The 17,979-nt window shown below is 30.8% G+C and overlaps 2 protein-coding genes across 5 annotated transcripts in view; one reads left to right on the top strand and one right to left on the bottom strand.

The window, feature by feature from the left end:
• The window catches only part of LOC148614799 (uncharacterized), a 38,419-nt gene extending 29,722 nt beyond the window's left edge, over window positions 1-8,697 (bottom strand). Inside the window, exons 1-7 of the mRNA XM_088589173.1 lie at window positions 5,501-8,697; window positions 4,240-4,299; window positions 3,682-3,897; window positions 2,340-2,402; window positions 1,200-1,338; window positions 468-568; window positions 55-254 (exon numbers count right to left, since the gene is read on the bottom strand). Of these exons, the coding sequence (XP_088445299.1) occupies window positions 55-254; window positions 468-568; window positions 1,200-1,338; window positions 2,340-2,402; window positions 3,682-3,897; window positions 4,240-4,299; window positions 5,501-5,657 (936 nt within the window). The 5' untranslated portion in view covers window positions 5,658-8,697. The remainder of the gene's footprint in view (window positions 1-54; window positions 255-467; window positions 569-1,199; window positions 1,339-2,339; window positions 2,403-3,681; window positions 3,898-4,239; window positions 4,300-5,500) is intronic.
• A 230-nt stretch (window positions 8,698-8,927) lies between these two features.
• On the top strand, window positions 8,928-17,638 carry LOC148614798 (uncharacterized). 4 transcript variants are annotated; one of them, XM_088589176.1, is made up of 6 exons: window positions 8,928-9,003; window positions 14,187-14,281; window positions 14,681-14,981; window positions 15,203-15,388; window positions 15,916-16,252; window positions 17,036-17,638. In XM_088589176.1, the coding sequence occupies exons 1-6, from the start codon at window positions 8,988-8,990 to the stop codon at window positions 17,115-17,117; spliced, it is 1,017 nt and encodes a 338-aa protein (XP_088445302.1). In that variant the 5' UTR covers window positions 8,928-8,987; the 3' UTR covers window positions 17,118-17,638. The 4 variants fall into 4 exon arrangements, with proteins under 4 accessions (XP_088445302.1, XP_088445303.1, XP_088445300.1 ...); XM_088589177.1 differs by having other exon boundaries at window positions 8,983-9,126; XM_088589174.1 differs by lacking the exon at window positions 8,928-9,003 and adding an exon at window positions 9,032-9,090.
• The last annotated feature ends 341 nt before the right edge of the window (window positions 17,639-17,979 follow it).

Raw genomic sequence — 17,979 nt, 5'->3', positions numbered from 1 at the left:
ATATGTTTTACTGAAACAGCCCTAAACGTATCTTCCATTTGATATGCAAGTTACCTGTAAATGATCAAGCAACCGACCAGGTGTGGCAACTAGAAAGTTAACTCCCTTTGACAGCTTCTTTGCCTCATCCTGACGACTGGTGCCTCCCATTATTAAACCAAAGGTATGACAATGATGCTTCAGTAGTTCTTTTAAGACTCCAAATGTCTGCATTGACAGTTCCCTTGTAGGGGAAATAACTATACAGCCAGTTCCTACAAAACATTTACTATTTACTAATTGTCCAAAAAGACACCCTTTGATTAAAAATTATAAATCAGGGTTTATGAAAGATTTTTATTTGTTCAAAATACTTGAATTTCATGATATTCAATATCAAACAGAGAATAATTCTGCACATTAATATATCCTTAGTGAAATTTCTGTACCTAACATTCAGAATCTTAAAAACTACCATTATATCTTACCATTTCTGGGCATGAACTTTAGTTTATACAGCAGCTCAATGGCTGGGATAAGAAAAGCCAGAGTTTTTCCACTTCCTGTTCTAGCAGCTCCCATCAAGTCTCTAAAACAAGAAGTGCAACTTACAAATAAGTACCAGTCCACATAAAAAATTCAGACACTGTCTCTTGTAGAAGTGATTCTTGGTGTACAAAAACCCATCCAAAAAAAAACCCAAATGTTTTTTTAGGCTACATATTCTACATTTTCACATAAACATAGTCCTTTCTGTATTCAGATGCATGTATTTGAGAAAAAAACATACATTCTCCTTCCATTAAAATCAACCAAATGAAGAACAATAACTCTTGCAAAGTGTCAATTTCACACACAGTCTTTATTGTATCTTGAAAGTGCAACAACCAAGTAAAAATTAAGACTGGGTATGTGGTCTATAAATGTTTCTGAATAAGAAATAAAACGTGAATTTGTTGGGTTTTGGCATTTTTTCACCCACTGTATGATTTTTAGAAAGACTACTAAATTAAACAAATATCAAAACAGTTGTACGTGTCCTGTATGAACTATTTCGTATCTAATTCTAGTAGTGGCTTTGCTAAAAAAATATAGTAAACTTTTCTTGTTCTGTGATTGGGCATTCTCTACAAATTTATCAAGAAAAAGAGCTATATCCCCAACTGTGGAAGAACAGCATTATTTTTTGGAGGGGACAACACATTTGTAACATTTATTACCTCCCTTGCAGCAATGGAGGAATAGCATTAGCCTGAATTTCTGTCATATTTTTAAATCCCATATCTTCAATGCCCATCTGTGTTAGATCTGATATCTCCAATGAAGTAAACTGTGTGTCTGTAAGGATATTCTTTGAACCTAAAATTAAACCAGATATCTAATTTCAATATAATAAAGATGTCCACCAAACCTATTAACCAGTAATTATAATAAACAGTTTTGATGGTTATGATGTAAATAAAGAATTCTAATATGACATGCTTCAAAGCTCTTAAGACCATAGCCATGGTAAAAAAGTGATTAACATATGACCAACGTTTTGTAAAAACTCGTAGACTGCATGTATTCAAAAATATGAGGAAACTTGTCCTATTAGAATCAAAATTAAATCAAGGAAACTCTGTTTTACAATGAGCTTGCCATTTATGTTGTTATTTTATCGCTCGGGGTAAAACAATACAACATAAATAGCCAGCCCTTGGTAAAACAATGATAAAATAGAATTTCTGTGATTTATTTGTTAAATTACCATCATATTCACAGCAAAATGGAAAAATCATTATGACCTTTGTTCAGAGTTGAAATTTTAATCAGTGATGTCACTGTAAATATAATGCTAAATGTTTAATGAAAATCATTAACGCAAAAAAGGTGTGCAGTTGCCTGATAATAAATTATAAAAAACAGGCAAGTTAGAACTATCAGGCTGATTCCAAAAGGGTTGAAATCCATAATAAAACATTCTATATATATTCATATACCATTTCTATGGTCTTCAATCAATGGCCTGATATGGGGACATAACTGATATCAAAAAACATATTTAATTCATTTTTTGCATTTTTGAATAAATGAAATACTTGACTTTGAATAATTCAAATTGATATATCAAAACAAAAAAATATAGTACAATCTATCCTATAAGCATAGATACTACGGATCACTGTTAATACCACACAAACCAGAAATAATGATGGACCCATTTTTCTTTGACAAAAATAGAACAATGCTAATTGAAAATTTAAACCTTTAGTGTAATTCATAACTGGCAAATTTACAGACAAAATCTCACTAACTATGCTTACAAGGAAAAAAATTATTTTACTGTCTTTTTTTAAATTTTTTTACCAATCACTTACAAGTACTTCCAGCAGGTAATTCTATGTTTTTAGCAGATTCAACCTTCTTCTTTTTAGGTGGACCTTAAAAAATAAGCAAAATTAGTACATGTACCAAAATCCTAGTAGAAAACATATTTGACTGAAATAAAGTAGTAATTGATAAGAGTACATGTTGTATTAAGATTTGAAATAAAAGCATATCCCATGTCCTATTTTTTATGACATTTAATAGTCTGGGTAGTTTAGACACTGACTGTACATATTGTCTACTAATTTCAATGGTTGTATTAAATATAATTTGATGAGTCCAAAGGCAGATACCCTTATCTCATTAAAGAGAAAAGACAATTTTTAGCTGTGTGAGATTTCCTAACTCACCCATGGGTTGAGACAGAACATGTGTGCTTTACTAAAAAAAAAAAATAGGCACAACTGAATAACAAGTTAATGAACAAAAATGAATTTAAAAATTCTTTTAAAACAATATTTATAAAAGGAATAATCGGTCAATGATAATTTCTTGTAGTTTGTTTATACTGTTTTTAAGTGACCTAAATTTTACATATGGTCATGACGTATCACTGGCCTGTAATATCACAATCAGCTGTTAAATGCAGATCATTTCAATTCAAACATTTTATCAGAAAACAAACTTGAAGTGAGAAAAAGAATCAAACTCCCGCTTTGCTGATGCAAGATTGGGTGTTTGAGATTTCCTTATCTTGCAGAATTCCAACATGCATCTGGTAATCAGGATGTGGATGATGGCAGAGACTTACACACCGTCAAACTCATCACACTAAAGCTGCATTCCTACTTTGAATTCCCAAAATTGATGAACAAAAAATCAATCAATAAAAGAGCATTTAATTTCTATCTGATTTCTGGTAAACTGGGATTTGCAGAACTGAGACAAATGTCCAACACAGTTTACAACCATCACACTAAGATACTTACATGTACCAACTTCTAACAATTCCCAATAAGAATTTTCTTCATTTAGTTCAAGAAAAAATCAACAACACAGAAAATTTAAATAGAAGACCAGTTAAACGGAAGTGACTGAGTGACCAAGACAAAAGACTTACATATGGTACAACTCATCACGCTGAAGCAGGATAGCAATCCCATGAATGATCTCACAATTTAGCTAATGAAGTTTTTATGGGAGAGATGTATATTCGTAGAGAAAGCAGTAAAACTTAATGTCCCTTATGACTAAAGAAGAGAGCTTTAATTTACAACCCATTATTCTGTTTATATCCAATGTCATAAGACATTTCACTTGCTATAATTCAATCGTAGACTATAAAACTAGCAGTGGTGTCAATAGTTAGGATAAAGAAATCAGAAGTCCTACTTTCATGTTCATCTTCTTCATCAGACTCCTCCTCATCATCATTTCTATCCCCATCCTCATCCATACCCTCATTTTGTCCATTACTCTCTACTTCTCCCTGTGGATCCTCATTCTTCTCCTCATCAGAATCGTCTCCATCATCCGACTGACTATCTTCATCTAAATCTTCATTGTCACTTAAAGGTTCTTCTTCAACAGGTGTCTGTGGTGGAATGTCTATAAATAAAGTTAAATAAATGATCACTGAGGTAATTATAAAATAAAAACATGAGTCATATCATTTACAGTTTAATGTAATTCTTACATTAAACATTAAGTAGGAACTGATTTTATAGGTAATGTATAGGTCATAACATATGTAACCATGCTGTATTATATACCAATCCCGAGTCAGGAACTTGTTCCTTTGTTGTTTGCAAGTCCCTCTTTTTATATTTCTACATGACTAAATTGATGGTTGTCTTGTGTCTAAAGATGAATTGACATAAAATAAAGGTTCGCTTATTTGAAATAAGAAAATTATTCTATCATTTGATAGCTCAAAAAAAAAAATAATACTTTTCTTTTTCTTCTTATTCTTATTGGTCTGTTTCTCTTCTGGTTCAACTTTGTATATATCTGTAAAAAAGCCAATTTCATTTTTACAGTCTGGTTTCATCACAAGTATTGACGCATATAGCAGTAACACCCTATTAAACTAAGCAAATGTGTAAATATAATCAACATCAATGAAAACCATACCTTCCACCTTTGGTTGTACTTGCTAACAAGAGGCTCCCAGGAGACTGAATTGCTCAACTGTTTAAAGTTTGTCTTCCAAGGGTAATAAATTTATCAAGGAGATGTCCAACAATTTTGACTCAAGAAGACTTTGTCAGGACTTATCATAAGGATCATTTCAGCAATTGAAAGTTTCTTTCTATCTATTATAGGTTTCAAGATATTGGCTGAAAACTAAAAAAAAAAATTCCATCTTTCAAGGGCAATAACTCTTACAAGGAAACGCCTGACAACTTTGATCCCTGAAGACCTTTGAAAGCCTTTTAATAAGAATCATTTCAGCAACTGAAAGAGTTTGGCTAAACCTAACGGTTTTGAGATATATGCGAAAAACTACTGTCTGACCACTATGTTCTATTTTTAGTAATGGGGCCATGTTTTTTGATGGATCAAAAATCCCCACATCACTTCTATGCAGGCTATCACAAGAAACATTCATACCAAGTTTGGTTTCAATTAGTCAAGTAGTGTCAGAGGAGAAGATTTTTGAAAGAAAAAACATTAAAAATAGCAGAAATCATTGAAAAAGGGCAATAACTCTGACATGGCTTAATGGATTAAAATCAAAATTTGACCAGAGATAGAGCTCATCATGCTGAACACTTTTAACCACATCAAAATTTAGCTAAACTAACGGTTTTGGAGATATATGTGAAAAACTACTGTCTGACCCCCTATGTTCTATTTTTAGTAACGACGGCCATGTTTTTTCGACGAATCAAAAATTCCCATATCAGTTCTATGCAGAATACCCCAAGGAACATTTATACTAAGTTTGGTTCTAATCAGTTAAGTAGTTTCAGAGGAGAAGAGTTTTGTACAATTGTTAATGACGACGACGACGGACGCAAAGTGATGGCAAGGTGAGCTAAAAATAGAACACCTTTTTCTTGAAAAAAAATGAATAGCCCGATTGTTTTAGTCAATTGATAAATAAGAAAGCAGTTTTCAGGATGGCCCAACAAATTAATTGACAGTTCATTTTTTATTTAATAGAATTAAAATAACAACATTTTTCAATCTTGTTTAAAGAAAATACCTCCTTTAGATAAATCTAACTTGGACTGTTCCATCTTTAAAAGTTTCTTTTTCTTTTTCAACATTTTAAGCTTCTTTAGATCTGAAATAAAAACACATAAATTTCTTCCCTTGTTTTCATACAAAAAAAATTGACATTTTGACAAGGAAGCTGACATACTTGCAAAATTCAGTTCTCATCCTGGTTCTTGGAAGCAGTATCATCTAGTAATTTGTTATATATTCCTGTTGTATTTTAAATTAACCATGTTTACTGTTGCAGTGTACTGGTAACATCATGCAATGAAACGTGAGGCTTTGCCAAGTGTTTAATTTGTCTCAAAGTCATGCAAATTGAATAATATTCAGCATGTTAAGATTTAATACACTACAGAATTACTGGGCCCACTATACCTACATGTATGTCCAGAATAGGTATTATTATCCTTGCAACTTCATTCAGGGGCTTAAAAATAGTATCACGGCAACTCTATTTCAGTTTACCATTATGTAAATGTGATTGGGAAACATAACAGTCTTGGAAAAACATTCACTGGTTTAGATGATTATTTACAAATCAAATCATAGCTTTTTCTAGATCGGAAGTGCCAGAAGAGCAAGGATTGGGAAGATTTTCTTGCCAATGTGACTGTGGCCCCTTACTTACCATATGAATAGGCCATTTTAGTTGATGAAGGGTCATTTCAATAAAGCAATAGGCCATCATACATGTAAATCACTAAAATGAATGAACCATACTGGTCAACCACAAAATATGGGAAAAAGACAGAAGCCATTACACAGAGGCTGGACCGATATGTGACATTTTGTAATGGGTTGATGAAATAAGCATTGTAACACATTTTATTTCAATTAACACTATTACCTTTAAACATATTTGTAACACGAATTCACAATTTCAGTTCAAATGAAAGTTAGTCACTTTAACAAGTCAAATTAGCAAGAATCTATGTGGAGATACACATATTAACGGTCCTCTTTTTTAACAGTCTGTTTTTGAGTGCATTTTATTTCAAATTTTGTGCCTTTACAAACTTTATACGAACTAAATACCAAAAAGAATAGAAAATAGACAACCACTTGTATACAAACACTCTACATGTATCTTGTCATTGTAATTAATCTATATTTATTTTGACTGAATCAATACTAAAACAGACTTTTGACTTCAGAAATTCAAATATACCAAAAAAAGTCCATAATTACATTTTGAAAAATTTATTTTGGTCGGTAATGGTGTGTTGTACCTCTTTTATTATTTTTGGTTTTTAGCTTAACCATGCACATGGTTCCGTTTTGTTTTCTATAATTAGATATGTTTGTCACTTGATCAAGACCAAATGTCACAAGGATAAGTAGATTGTGAGCATTTTATTTTATTAATAAAGCTCTTTTTGCATCTTCTTTAAAGAATAACAACCCTCCGCTTTGAATCTATTATATCAGGATACAGGAAGTGTAATGAAGATCAAACATATTTTCCAGTTATTTTTAGAGATTGAATCATATGAGTTAATCATGTCACCCCATTGGTCGAAACAAATAACTCTACCTAAAAAAAAGAAACAGGGAATTCACAATATTTATCATAGAATGTTTTCCATCAAGAAATAAATAAGACATTGAAAATTGACTTTTAGCCATTGTATAATTATTTTCTTTTTCCCAATGGAAGAGTTGAATGGCAGAATTAACAAGTGGCTCACTAGGGCGCAAACATAATCAACCTAAATGCGAAATAATGACTTTCAATGCGCAAATTGCACATGGCTTTCCCAATCCCTGAAAGAGTGAACAGTATGATGGCACCCAAATGTTTAGGAAAATAATCAGTCTTTCCCACACTTTATTACCAATGCCAGACATTGGACTATGACGATTTGGAGAATGTGTTAGGAAAAAATCAAATCCTATATAAAGAAAATTTAAACCATATTAGGGCAGGAGGGGATGATAATCTACTATTTAATTTTTTAGCCCTATAAACAATCTCTTTAAGTAATAATTAAATTATTTTTTAGTTTTCACAGAAAATATAGTAGTATCAACCAAAATCCTCCCACAAATTGTACATTACTTTGTGGGAGTTTCTAAATTTTTCATTGATTTTGTGGGAGTCTCCACCTAATTTGACATGTTTGGGAGGGTTAACAGGTATGTAAATTCTTTGATGTTTAAAATAACATGATTTTAAAGTCTAGTCCTACCACAAAATGTATGTACATTTCAGACAAAATAAACATACTCTTCATGCCAAGAGTGAATCAATCCTGGGGTTGCATCATTATGATGGATACCCTGTTGGAAAAGTCTTGTTTAAAAGGTTTTACCCGTCTCATATCATTTAAAAGCAGAAAATGAATTTTAATCATTTAGATTCTGCCGTGCTTTAAATAATTCACAAGTGCACGTTTGTTTGTAGTTCAATGAAAATTTGTGGTGAAATTAAGTTCATATCTATCAAAGAGTAATCGAGGGAATCAAAAGATTCGAGCCAAAATCAAAAGAATACATTCCATGGATAATTACCAGAACAAAGGACATGAAGTAACCAAAATAACAAATAAAAAGAAACAAAAGTAAATAAGCAACCTGGACTCCACTAAAACTTTTCTGTTTTTTCTAGAAACACTGAGTTGCTAATAAAATATCATGTATAGGGTAGACAAATGGGGAAAGAAAAACTATGACATTGTGAACAAATTGGTTCTCATGGTGCAGATGGATACACCATTACAATTCACAATTTCATGATGATGACCATAAAACTTCTGTAGTGTAGTGTCTAGTGGCGACTTCAATCTTGTAGCAACACAAGTTTAATAACCCTGTCCCTGTTCCAGAAGCCTAATTGTAAACTGCTAAAAAGTCAAGCTCGCTTCATAAGTTTGCTTAGTTAGCAAACTCTTGATGATATAGCCATATGTGAAAGGAAAGATGACACTACAGAATGAAAAGTCATATAAGTTCATCAATCATCAAAACTAAGTAATGGGTGAGATGATAAACCTAAAATTAGGGGATTTTGAATGAATTGATGAACATTTTGATGTGAACCTGTTAAAAAGGAAAAACCCAAGTTTCTCTTTCATACAAGCACTAATTAAAATTGCTATTTCAACCTTTAGGTGATGGATTTTCCATATTTTTGCTAACACGTGCAATTGTTGATCTTTTAGGGTTAATCAATATCAATAAGAAGCATCGTATTCATGTATTGTTCAGAATTGAAAAAGCATCTTCTTGACTAAGAAAAAATTCAAAATAAATCTTACATCTCCGAGATTTGAAATTCTAATATTGTACAACAAAATTTTAAAATAAACATTTCTTTTTTACAATAAAGTCTGTTGTTGACATATGAAATATTCTTTACAGTTTTATTTTACAAAATATCGCATGTCCAATATATTTGTAGTGTAAGAAAATGACACCGTATAATTGACAGTATTAAATTAGATGTTTTGCAAGTTTGATAACTCTAGAACATGGCCGACGAAACAGGTTGGTTTCTAATGACGCTTTCCTCATATTATATGCGTTTTAGAATTAGTAGCACTTATAAGGACGAACGAAAAACGAATTTCAAAAGTTAAAGTTTATCTGAGCAGTTAGATTAAGGATGTGGTATGTTTTGATTCCCCTCTTAATGTATTAAGCATATACGACAAGAAATGTGTGCAAAATTGAATTAAAAGGAGAATTATAGAAGGAGTAATAAAAAACCCAATTGGCTACAGTTACTCAGATTTACCTTGAAAAGTAACAATAGGAAAAATTAGTATGAGGAAGGTGAAACCTTAAACACTCTTGAAAAAAAAATCATAAAAAAAACTTTCATATTTTTTGTCAGCCCTTAGACTTAGTGTTATAGTACATTTTTCTTGATAGCATCCAAAGTGATAAAATTTGTTATGGTGTACTGTTTTTATTGTTCTAATTAATGCATTTTCTGAATTGTCATTGTCTGAAATGTTCATGGGCCAAAATACTCGGCATTCATTAAGAACTATGGGTGGGTCCATCTTTTTACTCAAATTAGCATGAAAACGTCTTGAAATACTATTTAAACAACAGTTAAATAGATGTTCAGAGGCAAATTAATTATAAATAACCCAATATTTATGTCTTATGCTTTGATCTCACAAAGTTGTAACACATAGATACTATGATGGATATGACATGAATTTCTGTACCGGGTTTCAATTTTCAGCACAACTGATATTTTATTTGAAAAAAAAAAACATCTGATGTCTGTGTTAATTGCAATTCAAATTAGTCAGCCTCTAAGAAAATTCAATATAGTTATATGAATTATATGTCTGTTAAAATAATTTATTCTTTCTTTTAAATTATGCAAATATTTACCAAGGATGAGGTTATGTATGATTTTTAAAAAAATATCTAATTCTACTAGTATTAAATTTTTATACTGTATTTACGAATTGAAATACTGTAAGGAATATATTACTACTATTAATTCATATTAAAAAAAATTTCATTAATACAAAATTCCCACATTTCTTGATCTTGAAAAAAGTACATGTACAAGAATTCTGCCCCTCACTTAATTTAAAAAAAAATAATTTAGATATTCCAAGTCAGACAGGAATTTAAATGAATGCTAAATATTGAGTTGTTAAATAATATGTTTGTTGCGTAAAATGATTACAAGCAATATGCAAAACATTCTCAAAACTTATAAATGTATGCGAGGGCCGTGTGCCTGTTCTATCTTTCTATATGTCCACACAGAAACACATGTAGCTTCGAGTTTATTTAATTAAAAGAGGTTCCTTTTGAGGCTGTATACAAATTTTACTTTCTTCAACTTACTATCTGTGTATGGAATAAATTTTTGATTTTGATATTGAATATTTTGGGTATTTATATGGTAAATAGAAGTAATGATCTGACTTTATAAAAATAAAATGTGTACAGGCACTAAGTTCTCTCTAACACGTCTAAGATGTGGCAGCTCGTCAACTGAGTCCAGTAGAAGTAATACATTCATTCAAGCAAGTTAATGTATAAAAATGAAATAACACGGAACAGAATAAAACACGGAAATTGATGATATCCGTTGAAAAGCTGAATAAGTCATACATTTTAAAAATCATAAGATTACAATATATATCTCACTTGTTCTACAAATAGCTTCTTCTTATGAACAAAACAACTTGTAAGTTCATTGTAATGCAAGCAATAAACGACAAAAAAGACCACAGGTCATTAATCAGTTGTAAAGAATATCCATTTTATCATTAGAGATAACTGTTCTATTTATGGTTATTACTATTTTTTAAATAAAAAACAAAAAAACAATGAGAACAATAAAAATAACTGGCATTCATTTTACAGTTAACACCACCTGTAAACCTAAACAGGGACTCTATATTACACCAAAACAATCTTAATTTTTAATTGAAATCCAGTACGGAAATTTGTGTCATCTCTGTCATTGTATCTTTGTTCATTTGTTACAATTTTGCGAGATCAAAGCATAAATTGGGATATTTATAATTAATTTGCCCTGAAAATCTATTTAACTGCCGTTTTAACAGCGTTTCAAGGCATTTCCATGTTAATTTGAGTGTATTTGTGTAAAAAGATGGTCATGGTCCAAATATCTTTAGGTTGAATTTCCAGTATTGATAAGCTGATTGCTGTATAGTAATTTATTTTCTTAGGGATAAAATTTCATGGTTTTGACTTTGAAACTGATTTTGTGGGGACAAATTTTTATGGATTTTAACGATATTTGTTCCTTTCATCTCAAATATTGACGCTTCCATCTGTTTCCAGATATGTGCAAACCAAAGGTTTCACTAAAACAATGACATCGTTACCAACACTGCAAACGGAAACAATATTTAATATGACAAGCTTATTTATTGAAGTTTTGACATCCATCTGTAAACAGTTAATCAGGTGGTTTAAAGGAGAAGTGATGATTGTTTTCATAAATGATCTTTTATCTTCTGCTAATTAAATGACAAAGGGCTCTAGGACAGCTTGGCACTCCCGTTAATGTGTATTACAGGTTCTACTGCACACATAGGTGAAGTAAATTACGGCATGTGTTGTATATTTAGGATTATTGATTTTATATACTTACAAGTGCATTTGAATTCAGAATAATGTGTTAATAATAAAATTGAGATATACATTTGGAGATGAATTTTCATGGGGACATATTTTCGTAGATTTGTTCTACCCATGAAATAAACAAAATTAAATCCCCAACAAAAATTTCTGCTTTAACATTATGTCATTTTCATAAACATTCTGGTGCCATGTTTTGACCATCCTTATCTTGGAAAAAGCCTAGATTCTGTTTGTATTTAATCATCAAAGCTGGCTAATGTTTTCCAAGACTGGTGTGGTTCTCAATTGCATTTACAAATATACAAGAATGAAGCTGCCATGTTGCAATTTTTAAGATTCAGTTTCCTTGGGAGTATATTATTGTTACTTGAGAGGCTAATGGAGACTAATTACCAGAGCGATTGCCGGTTGTGGACCTGATTAATTTTAAGTAACAATACTTGATTTCCCTATTGTTACTTGGTGCTATTATTACTTGAAAATGTTTTGTATTTTGAAAACGTGTGTTTCTTGGTGTTTCTGGAAAAGCAGAGGACACTTACCATAACAGTGCACCTGGTCCATGCTCCCAGTTTATAGTGGAGTCTGAGGATGATTATTTCCTTTTGTTACTTTGTATGTATTATTTTGGTTATTTTATGTTCTTTGTTGTGTGTGTCTGTTTTCCATGTCTAGTCTTTCTCCCTGGATTACATTCTTTTGATTACCCCTAGAATCTTGGTTCCCTTGATTACTCCATCCAATAGGTTGATTTGGCTGGTTTTTAAGTCCAGCAAATGGTATACGATACCATTCTAAACATCCATTACAAACAATTAAAGAAAGAGATTGGGCATTCTGGTCACACACTAAACATTCAGCTTCCACTTTCTTAGATTAAGATGTTCTTTAATTTTTTCTGAGTTAAAATATATTGAATATTTATATTTTCGTTCAGTATTTTAATCTGGAAAAAAATTAAGAAAAATTCTCAACTTAACACTAAAATAGAATATTATAAGAAGTTGAGTTGAAATTGAAAGAAAAATTTGAGATCTGTAGAATTTGTAAGTCAGACACCCAACTTTGTGATGACACTTTTCACAAAATGATAATGATAAAGTGCATATTTAAGTTTGGTCATTATGTGAATTACACTTTGATCTGGCATTTGAAATTGTTTAAATGTTTTTTTCTGTATAAAAATGTTGAGCATTGTATAATTTTTGTTGCCTTCTGAGAAATGTAATCATAAGTAGTCGAAAAAAAATCATCAAGTACATCTTGAAAAGTAATTGATTGTAATGAATTACACATGATAAACAGTTTAATAGATTATTAATCAATTACATGAAAACAACCCATGTATTCAATTAATAATCGATTATTGTTGAAAGTAATCATGCCATCCCTGAAATTGTAGTTGGGAGACTCTTGAAGGGTTGAAGATTTTCAGGCAGAATTATTGACGTCCCATCAAGCACCGACACAATATGTGCATCTTTTGATTATAGTATCCAACTTATCATTGCTGTAATTTGAAAAAGACTGCATTTATTATACATCTTGCAGTGATGTTTACTTGCACAGTTTTGAAAAAAAAGATTATTTGTGTATACAGGAATACTTAAGTTCTTGGTACACAAGTTCTTTCTCTGTTATTTCCCACATTGCTTTTTCACTTCCAAATGTAATCAAACTTCTTTCATATTGTACAACAAAATTGCCTTCTTGATTCAGTTTCATCTTTGTCTCAAATTCCCTGAAAGACTTGATTTTTTGTACAACTGGAAAATTACCTCTGGCCTGTTGGTAGCTATCTTTAATATGTAGTGAGTGAGCTCGTTCACATAAGGAATAATGGCAGAATGTAAGACAAATAAATAAACTTTATTATTGTCCAAAGTGAATTGATCATAGATATTATATAGAGTTAAAAGTAATTGAATTACTCACATAGATTTTATTTTTCTTATTGTTTCTTTGTCGAGTAACTCTATCCAGTGCAAAAAAAAAAAGAAAACTCAAACAAACATCCATAAAATAAACAATCGAGAAATCACAAATGATTACCAAGAAAAGGAATAATGGATTTGTTTCTAAGAGTACTAAAAAAAAAAGAAATCAAGAAGGTCAAATTGAGTATAGTTGGGCTTAAGTTATTAATTACTGATCTGTTGTTATAATTAAAACTTTAAGGTACCTATATCAATCTAAGTTCTTCATTAGTGAGAGCCGATTTAGATATGGTTAAGGTGCTAACAATTGAAAACTCTAAAGCAGGAGATCTCCCTCTCAAAATTTTCTCAAAGCTAGAAACTTGCCATGGTGTTGTTTACCAACTATTTTATTCATTGCCACTTTAATTCCAAATTTGATTTCAATTAAATATTGAATTTAACTTTTAATGTAATCCATATCACAATACCGTAATGATAGTAATTGTCTTACATATATTTAGACACAGGTTTCATGTAAATTTATTTTGACAAGATTTGAAGTAATTCATACACTGTAATAATGATTTTAACTGAAAAGTTTGGGAGAAAATTCTAATAGTGAAAGATATTTGCCTTGAATCCAACATTTTATATTTACAGATATTCCTCCTTTGGAGGACATGACAGATTTATTGGACAAAGTGCAGTTAATCAAAGATCAAAGAGATAAGAGACAAAATGATAAAACAAACAAGGTAAGATGGGGGTATACTATAAGGGAAAAAGGAAAAAATACCATGTGTTAATATGTTTTCAAATATTATTTACCATAATCATTAGTCACTTTTCATTTCATATTTAACTACTGGTATATCATGCTGATTACAAAACAAGACAATTAATAGTGATATAAAAATCTTACTAGTAGTACAAAGCAGAGTATGCTCTATTGATCAAAGGGTCTTGTCCTGAAATGCATGAGGTATCTGTTTAGGAGTAAAACCACAATCAATCAATCTTTCGAATGTAGGAATGCCCTAAATTGGACAGAACACCATTTTTACTTTCATATTTTTGTTTTATAAGATGATGTTTAAATGTGTATACATGTTCAAACTGAAATTTTGTATCAATATTTGTCTACTTAATTACAGGTTTCATTATCAAATGGACATGCTGAATCTGTCAAAGAAATATCTAAGGAGACACAGAATTCAACAGCCAAGCCACCATCTCTGAAAATGCAAGAAAAAGAGTTGATTAAACAAGCACCAGAAGGAAAGAAGACAGCATCAGGTTTTGGTGGTATGAAGAAGGGGTTTATGTTTGGTGGTTCATCAAAACCAAAGAAAACTGCCAAGGAAGAGTCTATTCCATATATTAAAAAGAATGAAGAGGCAATGAAAATTGATGAAGTACAAAAAGCAATGAATGATACAATAACAAGTAAAAAAGGTACCTGAAAATTAATAAAACTTTTACTGGTGTACAGTTCTTTTAACCAAAATATCATGTTATATGTACATGTATTATGTTAAATGCCTGAATTTGTTTATACCTTTGCAAGTATAATTTTTAGTTTAGCTAGTTTGCATCACTAGTTTGAAACACAGCTTGCTTACAAGTAATATAGTATTAATACTTATTGGCAAAATACATATGCATATTATTTCCAGATGAATGGCTGACAGATGACTTGATGAACAACATAGAAAAGAATGAGATCTTGATGAAAAAATTACAAGATCCAAAATTTATGGAGGCTGTTCAGATGTTCCAAACAAACCCTACTGCAGCAATGGAAAGATATAAAGATGACAAAGAAACGCAGGATGCTTTTATGCAGTTCTGTGGACTAATGGGTAAAACATTTCCAAGTTTAGGGTCTATTTTGTTTGGAAAATAATTTATACCTAAATACTGATGAATTTTGTGTACTTTTAATAGACTGAGTTAAATTTCTGATTCCATTAAATGAAGGAGAATTTCTTTTCAAAAGTACTGTAAACTTATTAATTTTCACTACTTTCACAGTAAATAAATACACTCTAAGAAGAGTGCCACTGCCTGTGAATTGATTTTTACATTATAACAAGCATAGTATTTTCAAAACTGTGAAAAATAAAAACCTGTGAATAGGTTCATTTGATAGAATCCATGAAAATTAGCAATAATGAAAATAAAAATGCTTTACAGAAGTTGTATCATTTACTTCAATGGTACTTATGTTTTTTTTTTTATATAACAATGTTTTATCATAAGTAAAAGACTATGACAATTAAATGGCAAGTGATAAACAGTTATAGTTTGTGAAAAACTCGAACTTTGTGATGTTTATTATAATGTATGTAAGTTTCACAATTTTTATTTTATTTTTTTTATTTTAAAGGAAACCACTTCTCAAACTTAGGAGAGAAAAGCCAAAAACCAGATGATCAACCAAAACCTTCACCTAAAATACAGGAAATTGATCCATCCGATCCAACCATGTACACACCAACTGGTCCCCCAGTGGCTTCTCCAGGGGGTACAGTATTAACCAGGCAGTCACAAAATGGTGCAGATATGTCAGTTAGAAGCTCCACAAATCCAAAGCAAGCAACAGCTGAAGATGAGACAAAAATGCAAGAAATTTTATCCCAGCCTGAAACAATGGAAGTTTTAATGGACCCCTGGGTACAGAATTTATTACATGTTCTGAGAACAGATCCAGGAAGTGGTCAAAGGTATGATGAAATGATCATTTGAAAGTCTGTGTGGTAACTGTTTTATTGTCAACCTAAATGTATCCCTTCAGTGGTATTAGCAAAGGACATTATTTTTTTCTGTGTTGTTGGATCTAAGGTATTTTTCATTCATATGGCAATAGTCCTTTTTCATATTCCCGACTTTGGCTTTGTTAATTAAGATTTTAAGCAAAGGGGAGCAATTTTCAACAAATTTGTCATCCGACAGACTGGTTTACTGTCAAATTGAAGCAATGGACAGCCGTAGACTTCAAATTCAAGTATTCAATTTATTAGAGCTATGTTAAGTACTTGGATACTTTTAAATAACTTATTTCAAACCATTCAGGAAATTACCGAAGTGAAAATAGTTTAAGTTTCCAAGAAAAATGTTTACTGTTTTTCCTTTCCCCAATGAGACCAGCAACCAGGTTGTCAAGTATTGGTGGGTTACGTCCCTTTGAAAAACGTGCTAAAATTACTTGCATTCCGTAAATATGAAAAACGACTAATGCAAAATCTTGAGGGCTTTTCTCAGTTTTCCATTGGTCTTTATTTTAAATCCTCTAATAATCCTAGTTTTACTTCTGATTGCAAACATTTTATATTTCTGACTGTAACTTTTACATGGCTCTATATCAGTACTTTGAATATATCTGAAGATATTACTTACAGTTCATCTGTCTGTCCACAAAAATAATTTTCCTTTAGCTTTCACTCGGACAGATATTTCTTTTTTTTCTATAATATCAATTTTATGAAATATTTACTTTTTATTTACAGACTGTTAACAGAAGCTGATAATGAAAAGAAAAAGAAAATTAAGAAGCTTGTGGATGTTGGGCTTTTACAGTTTCAGCTGTGACCTAAAGATATAAACAACTTTGACAGAAATAGCCATGTGGTAGTTTTATTATTCATGGTGATCATTTTGGTCAAACATTAGCATTCCATTTACAGAGAATCAAAGAAGTTCATTACCAGACGATCAATAGAATGAACAAAAAAGAAGAATTAAGTTTCACGGATTTATAACCCCTTTGAAGCAGTACATAATTGTAATGTAAAATTATAAGTAGGGAAGAGTTATTTGTTCTTGTGCCGAAATTCTATGTTCTGCTACTGTAAATAATTGATGTCAGGAATTAAATAGGTGGTAAAATCTTTTAAATAATGTCCTGAAGACAGTAACTCAATCAATACAAATACAGACAGGTATGGAATACATATGTTTTTTTTTTTTATTTAAAGATCTATTTTTGTATATGTATAACTATAATTAAAAGTGCACTTATGGTGACAACTACTATGTTGTAAATGCATACAGTTTGAATGGATTATATACATATATGCTTGTACAATAAAAATAAGTTATTTCTTGACTCATTTGATGTTTTTTTTTGTTTTGTTATTGCAGCCCTCCATTTTCTTTGTGTTTATAAGAAAAGTGTAGTTAGAGGTCATAATTATTGTTACATTGTCATATTTATTATTTTCTATGTTAATTTGTATTTGAAAAGCATTATTATTGTGTAGTCAATTTACCTCAAATTTTCATGTAATTATAACAAATCAACAGGATAATAGATTTAGTCATATAGTAAGATTCTGTTAGTTTTAATTTTTAAAAAAGATCTCCACAGACATAAAAAAAAATGAAAAACAGGGAAAAAAACATTTAGGTACCCTTGGATATCCTCCTTTTCAGACGTCTTAAGTGTTATTTT

This window comes from Perna viridis, chromosome 6 (genome assembly GCF_037379345.1).
Source record: "Perna viridis isolate PV_CMFRI_1.1 ecotype Kerala chromosome 6, ASM3737934v1, whole genome shotgun sequence".
NCBI lineage: Eukaryota > Metazoa > Mollusca > Bivalvia > Mytilida > Mytilidae > Perna > Perna viridis.
Note: the sequence above shows the minus strand (reverse complement) of the source record. Positions and strands in the feature narration are given on the sequence as shown.

What these genes read in the sequence shown, in the direction of transcription:
- LOC148614798 (XM_088589174.1), top strand. Translation starts at nt 9,036, where the DNA reads ATGCGTTTTAGAATTAGTAGCACTTATAAGGACGAACGAAAAACGAAT. An exon ending in GCAGTTCTGTGGACTAATGG is followed by an intron (nt 15,389 to 15,915) that starts GTAAAACATTTC and finishes TTTATTTTAAAG; the next exon opens with GAAACCACTTCTCAAACTTA. An exon ending in GATCCAGGAAGTGGTCAAAG is followed by an intron (nt 16,253 to 17,035) that starts GTATGATGAAAT and finishes TTTTATTTACAG; the next exon opens with ACTGTTAACAGAAGCTGATA.